The 7,528-nt window shown below is 63.2% G+C and overlaps 1 protein-coding gene across 1 annotated transcript; it reads left to right on the top strand.

The window, feature by feature from the left end:
• Positions 1–123: 123 nt before the first annotated feature.
• Positions 124–3,876, top strand: PFL1_03245 (DNA-directed RNA polymerase II subunit RPB2; the record flags this gene model as incomplete). The annotated part of the gene is made up of 1 exon (XM_007880762.1): positions 124–3,876. The coding sequence occupies one exon, from the start codon at positions 124–126 to the stop codon at positions 3,874–3,876; it is 3,753 nt and encodes a 1,250-aa protein (XP_007878953.1).
• Positions 3,877–7,528: the final 3,652 nt, after the last annotated feature.

Genomic DNA, 7,528 nt, shown 5'->3' with positions numbered 1-7,528 from the left:
GAACAACGAAAGCAAAGCAAAGCAAAGGCCAGAGCGGAGAGCCAAGTTTGAAAGGGCGTAATAACCTTCGTATAGCATACATTATACCGAAGTTATACGACACAAATCACAACCACCTTCACCATGGCCCAAGTCGCCTCCTATGACAGCTACGTCAAGGACACCATCAGCCAAGGCGGCGGGGGCGGCGCCGGCTTCGACGATGCCTACAAGTCCGACTACGACGGCGCTGCCGCCGGTGTCGACGACTACGGCTACGGCAAGGCGGCCTACTACGGCGCAGACGACGACGCAGACGTAGAGGAGATCAGCCAGGAGGACTGCTGGGACGTCATCCGCTCCTTTTTCGAGGAAAAGGGCCTCGTCCGCCAGCAGCTCGACTCGTTCAACGAGTTTATGAGCAACACGATCCAGGAGCTCGTCGAAGAGGTGCGCAGCCTCACCCTCGAGCAGTCCGACCAGCACTCGGGCCACGCAGAGGACAAGACTCGCCGCTACGAGATCGAGTTTGGCCAGATCTACCTCAACAAGCCCACCCAGACCGAGTCCGACGGCAGCTCGGCCCAGCTCTTCCCCCAGGAGGCGCGCCTGCGCAACCTCACCTACTCGGCCTCGCTCTTTGTCGACGTCAGCCAGAAGCTCCTCATCCAGAGCGACGACGACGTCGACCAGAACGGCGACCCGCTCTGGGTGCCCGAGCACGGCCGCGACGGCGTCGAGGAGCAGCAGATCTTTATCGGAAAGGTGCCCATCATGCTCAAGTCCGACTTCTGCTGGCTCCGCGGCCTCGACGACGAGACGTCGTTCTCGCTCAACGAGTGCCCCTACGACTCGGGCGGCTACTTTGTCATCAACGGCTCCGAAAAGGTGCTCATCGCCCAGGAGCGCATGGCCGCCAACCACGTCTACGTCTTCTCCAAGGCTCCGCCCGCCCCCGTCACCTTCCTCGCAGAGATCCGCAGCGCCGTGGAAAAGGGCGGAAAGACGATCAGCACCATGCAGATCAAGCTCTTTTCGCGCAACAAGGAAAAGACGCAGAACAACACCATCCGCGCCACGCTGCCCTACATCCGCAACGACATCCCCATTGTCATCGTCTTCCGCGCCCTCGGCATCGTGCCGGACCGCGAGGTGCTCCAGCACATCTGCTACGACTTCAACGACACGGCCATGCTCGAGATGCTCAAGCCGTGCATCGAGGAGGCCTTTGTCATCCAGGACCGCGACCTCGCCCTCGACTTTATCGGGCGGCGCGGCACCACGACGGGCCTCAGCCGCGCCAAGCGCACCGTCTACGCCCAGGAGATCCTGCAAAAGGAGATGCTGCCCCACGTCTCGACCGCCGAGGGCTCCAACACCCGCAAGGCCTACTTCTTCGGCTACATGGTCCACCGCCTCCTCCTCGCCGCCCTCGAGCGCCGCGAGATCGACGACCGCGACCACTTTGGCAAGAAGCGCCTCGACCTCGCCGGCCCGCTCATGGCCAGCCTCTTCCGCATGCTCTTCCGCAAGCTGACGCGCGACATCTACCGCCATCTGCAGCGCTGCGTCGAGGAGCACAAGGAATTCCACATCCAGGCCGCCGTCAAGTCGAGCACCATCACCAACGGCCTCCGCTACTCGCTCGCCACGGGCAACTGGGGCGACCAGAAGAAGTTCATGCAGGCCAAGGCGGGCGTGTCGCAGGTGCTCAACCGCTACACGTTTGCCTCGACCCTCTCGCACCTCCGGCGCTGCAACACGCCCATCGGCCGCGACGGCAAGATTGCCAAGCCGCGCCAGCTCCACAACACCCACTGGGGCATGGTCTGCCCCGCCGAGACGCCCGAGGGCCAGGCGTGCGGCCTGGTCAAGAACCTGTCGCTCATGTCCAACATCTCGGTCGGCACGCCGTCGGCGCCCATCGTCGAGTTCCTCGAGGAGTTTGGCCTCGACAGCCTCGTCGACATGCAGGTCACCAACGCGCGCGCCACAAAGGTGTTTGTCAACGGCGTCTGGATGGGCACCCACGACGACCCGGGCCAGCTGGTCGACACGCTGCGCGACCTGCGCCGCAAGGACGACATCAGCCACGAGGTCAGCGTCGTGCGCGACATCCGCGAAAAGGAGCTCCGCCTCTACACCGACGCCGGCCGCGTGCTGCGCCCGCTCTTTATCGTCAACCCGGACGACATGACGCTGCTGATCAAGAAGCACCACGTCGCCATGCTGGGCCAGACGACGGAGCTGGGCGAGGAGTTCCGCTGGACGCAGCTGGTGCAGCAGGGCGTCATCGAGTACCTCGACGCCGAGGAGGAGGAGACGGTCATGATCTGCATGAGCCCCGACGACCTCGAGCAGTCGCGCGAGTACAAGGCGCGCAACGGCCAGGTGCCCGCCGCCAGCGCCGACCCGAGCGCCCGGCTGCGCTCGCCCCACACGTTTGCGCCCGACACGTGGACCCACTGCGAGATCCACCCGTCGATGATCCTCGGCGTCTGCGCGTCCATCATCCCCTTCCCGGACCACAACCAGTCGCCGCGAAACTGCTACCAGTCGGCCATGGGCAAGCAGGCGATGGGCGTCTACCTGACAAACTACCAGATGCGCATGGACACGATGGCCAACATCCTCTACTACCCGCAGAAGCCGCTGGCGACGACGCGCGCCATGGAGCACCTGCGCTTCCGCGAGCTGCCGGCGGGCCAGAACGCCATCGTCGCCATCCTCTGCTACTCGGGCTACAACCAGGAGGACTCGGTCATCATGAACCAGTCGTCGATCGACCGCGGCCTCTTCCGCAGCCTCTACTACCGCTCCTACATGGCCGAGGAGAAAAAGGTGGGCGTCATGATCATGGAGGAGTTTGAGAAGCCGTCGCGCGACACGACGATCCGGCTCAAGCACGGCACCTACGACAAGATTGACGCCGACGGCATGGTGCCCCCCGGCACCCGCGTCTCGGGCGACGACGTCATCATTGGCAAGACGGCGCCGCTGCCGCCCGACAGCGAGGAGCTGGGCCTGCGCAGCAAGACGCACACGAAAAAGGACGTCAGCGTGTCGCTCAAGTCGACCGAGAACGGCATCATCGACCAGGTCCTCATGACGACCAACGCCAGCGGCAACAAGTTTGTCAAGGTGCGCGTCCGCTCGACGCGCGTGCCCCAGACGGGCGACAAGTTTGCGTCGCGCCACGGCCAGAAGGGCACCATCGGCATCACGTACCGCCAGGAAGACATGCCGTTCACGAGCGAGGGCGTTACGCCGGACATCATCATCAACCCGCACGCCATCCCGTCGCGCATGACCATCGGCCACCTGGTCGAGTGCCTGCTGTCGAAGGTGGCCACGCTGTCGGGCCAGGAGGGCGACGCGACGCCCTTTACCGAGCTCACCGTCGAGGCCGTGTCGTCGATCCTGCGCGGGCTGGGCTACCAGTCGCGCGGCCTCGAGGTCATGTACAACGGCCACACGGGCCGCAAGCTGGCGGCGCAGGTCTACCTGGGGCCCACCTACTACCAGCGGCTCAAGCACATGGTCGACGACAAGATCCACAGCCGTGCTCGCGGGCCCGTCCAGATCCTGACGCGCCAGCCCGTCGAGGGTCGGTCGCGCGGCGGCGGCCTCCGCTTCGGCGAGATGGAGCGCGACTGCATGATTGCGCACGGCATCGCCAGCTTCCTCAAGGAGCGCATGTTTGACGCCTCAGACGCCTACCGGCTGCACGTGTGCGACATCTGCGGACTGACGGCGGTGGCCAACCTCAAGAAGAGCACGTTTGAGTGCCGCTCGTGCCGCAACCGCACGTCGATCTCGCAGGTCTACATTCCCTACGCGGCCAAGCTGCTCTTCCAGGAGCTCATGGCCATGGGTGTCTGCACCCGGCTCTACTAGGTGCGGACCGGCGCGGTCCGGCCCCGCTGCGGCTGCCTCTGTACATCGCCTTGTTCGCTGGCTCTCGTCGTGTTGCCCCCGTCGGCCGCCACTCGTCGCCCGTCTGCCCCCTTTGTCTCTCCTAGCCTCGCCGCTCGCCTCCTCGTCTCCCTATGCGGTCCGGATGCATCCTGCGTTCGCCCTCCCCCTGTACTTTTAGCACCCCATCCCCTCTTCCTTTTCCCCTCCGAGCGACGTTGGTCGTGTCGTGTCGTAAACCGAACAACGAAAGCAAAGCAAAGCAAAGCAGAGCGGAGAGCCAGTTTGAAAGGGACGGGGCGCCGAATGGCAGGTAGCGGCGGCGGCGGCGGCGGTGGTGGCGGTTGTCTCCCGCCTCTCCTTCCACTGTCGGATTAATGGGATGCGGCGGACGATGAGGAGGAGGAGAAGGACGGGGATCGAGGATGGCAGCTACGCGGTAGGATGGGCGGTGAAGGTGGGGAGCAAGGCAGGTATCGAGCCATGGCGTCCCAATTGATTGACGTTGGCGCACCGCAGAGTGGGGAGGCAAACGACGAACGGGTGCCAAAGTCGTCGCTGCTTGCCACCACCACCACCACCTTGATTGAGCCCACCTCTCGACGTCGTAGTCGCCGTCGCCGTCGCTGTCGTTGTCGCCGTCGTTGGTCGCTCGGTCTTCGAGAGACGGTGGAGAGGGCCAGGATGCCAACCTCGGTACTCTACATGTTCCTCGACGATGCATGTCCAACCTCCGACCTGGACTGGACGACGGCAGCAGTCGAGAAGCGGTTCCGAGGAACACTGAGAGCTCAGGGGGCCGCTTGTTCGTCGCCGCCCGCTCTTCCTCCTCGTCTCCTCTCCTTCCTCCGTCTTGGTCTCGTCTTGGTCATCCACACCATTTCCTCGAACGGAGTCCGCTCCGCCGCCATCCGTTGACCGTAACCCTACAGACTAGCGGTCCTTGGCGCACCGACCGTACCGTAGTGCCATCGTCGACGTCAACCAGCGTGGGGTGGGGGTCAGTGTTGGAAGGGGGGGGGGGGGGGGGGGGCGTACAAGGGATGGAAAGCGCACATCCGAGCTACAGTACGAGTCTACAGTAGGCAGGGCAATGTAGCCGTACTAGCGTCGTTTCACATGCATCGATATTTCCTCCATCGACCATCCGCACCGCACCCACTCATCGCGAGAGAGCGAGAGACCAATTAGCGCGATTTGATTGCGCCCTCCCTCGTTCCCATGCTCGCCTCGCCTGGCTGCGACGTCGATTCAACAAAGATGGCATCGGAACGGCGATCACAAAGAAGCTCTGCTGTGAGGACGAGCGAGGAGGAGGAAGAAGGAGAAACGGCGGTTCGGGTATAATGCCATTTGCAGGATCTTGGCCATGCTCGCTCTGCCTAGCTTGTTCTACGCTACGCTACGCTAGCCGGGCGGCTGCGGTGGGTTGCCAGCCGGGTGGGTGGGTTTAGCCTACCATACATCGGACGCCCGTCTGCGTCGTCGTCTCGTTTGGATCGGTGAGAAGGTTTGATGGCGAGGCCGGTCGTGGTGGCCAGGCCATGAGAACAAAGGCAGGCAGGCCTGCCCGCCTGCCGGAACTCGATTCGACTGCGCGAGGATACAGGTGGCGTAGGGTAGGGTAGGGTACGTAGGAAGCCGGTACTGGGTGGTGCGAAGGCGGTCTCTTCGTCGTCGTCGGTCACAGCCTTCGCCGCCGGCTGCTTGTAGAGGATAGGCCGCCACGCCGTCGACTGTTGCCGCACAGCCGCAGCGCACCTCACCGTACCGTACCGTCTCTTGCTTTCTCGTCCTCGTCCTCGTCGGGTCTCGCCGGGCCTCGCCTTGCTTGCGGTACCAGATCGCCGCCGCACCGTCTCGTCTCGTCTCGTCTCAGGCCGGCCGGCAGATGGTCGGTTGCCAGCCAGAGTCTCGGGTATACCCATCGGCCCGCGCTATTCTTCTTTCGCTTCGCTTTGGCTGCCAGCCCGCGCTTCCGACAGAAGGGAGAGCAAGCCAGCGCGTTGTTCGGCGTCGTTTGGGGTCTCTCCCGCTGCCCATGCCCGTCTGTCATTCATCCGTCTTTGCCGTGGCGTCGAGAAAGAGACAGAGTGTACATTGTCAGCAACGCTCGATACTCATTTGACCTGACCTCGATCTATTAGTTCGTGCATAAGCGAGGACCCTTCAAAGACAAGATCACAATTTTCAATGACCAAGATCATGATTTCTCGTGCGAGTGGCCAGACTCTGCCAGAAATTTTGCCTTCGAGACCCACGTTGAAGTTCTGAGCCTTCTTTGAGCAAAATACGTCTTTTTTTTGGAAAAATCATGATCTTGGTCATTGCAAATAATGATCTTGTCTTTGAAGGGTCCTCGGCAATGCACAGACTAGTAGATTCAGGTCAGTTCATTTCGGTATCGAGCGTTGCTGACAGTGTAGTGCGAACTTGCAACGGCCATCGCCTCTGTCAGTTGGTTTCGACTCGACGCGATACAGTACTTCTGACGGCGCTTCTCGATGGCGGTTCTCACCCTTGTCGATGTGTGGGCGCTTGCTCATCGTCTTGGCCGTCCGCGGATGACAATGAGCACGACCACGGCAGGCTAGGGTGGGCGACCATGTTGACCGGCCACAGAGTACACATACGCTACCCTGCCTGGCAAGTACCGTGGCGCCAGACGTCGGCACCTGCCGCGCCGTCTCGCGGCCATGGCTGGGCCTCGTCTCGTGTCTTTTGTCTGCCAGCCTTTGGCCTAGCCTAGCCTCTGCGTTGATTCGACTCGGCTGCGCTTGCCATGGCCATGGCCTTGATTGGTTCCATGACAGCGCACCCTTCGTCACCCGCCCAGTGCGAGTGCCAGCTCAGCCTCGACCATGGCATCCTCGCCGTCGCCGTACTGTAGTCGCCGTCGTCGTCGTCGTCGCTGGGCCTGGCCAGCCAGCAGCCACACCTTGGCCGTCGTCGAGCGGCGTGGCTCAAGACGAGAGCCGACTGCCACATGACTGCGCGCCGACGGGCCCCGACATACAAATTGACATGGTCCACCAGACGTCCGGTGTCGCCCCCCTCGCTCTCGCTCTCGCTCTCGCCTCCCTCGCACCCTCGCTACTCCGACATACCACCGCCTCCGTGCGCCCCCCCACTGCTACCAAGCTCCTTTGGACCGAGCACGTCGCTCTACCAGTCTCTACCTACCTACCTCGTTCTGCCTCCTCGTCGCCGTCTGCCGTTGGCCTAGGTGTGCCATCGCAACGAGGATCCAAACGGCGCCCTCTCGACCACCGCAGCTCCTGCCTCTCGACCACCACCACCACCCGTTGCGGCCCGCTGCGTCTCGTCATCCAACAACAGCCGCCCTCCGGACATCGGATCTCGGAGCGACGCGCAGCCAGACTCCCTAGCCGCCCGTCACTTCCGGCTCGACCACTGCGCATCGTCGTCAGTCACCATCCCTGCGCGGCTTTCGGAACGCGGATCTGGCTCGTTTGCCCCCCCACTGCACGCCAAGGCGACGTCGGTGGACCCTTTGGAACCGCGCGAAGAAACCTTCGGCCCGACATTCGACCGTGGCCCCGACCTGCGTATCGCTCCTCGTCTGCCGACAGCCAGCCATCCTAGCCTCCTCCGCCGGCACTCTCTCTCTCTC

This window comes from Pseudozyma flocculosa, assembly GCF_000417875.1.
Source record: "Pseudozyma flocculosa PF-1 unplaced genomic scaffold scaffold00010, whole genome shotgun sequence".
Lineage (NCBI taxonomy): Eukaryota > Fungi > Basidiomycota > Ustilaginomycetes > Ustilaginales > Ustilaginaceae > Pseudozyma > Pseudozyma flocculosa.
Note: the sequence above shows the minus strand (reverse complement) of the source record. Positions and strands in the feature narration are given on the sequence as shown.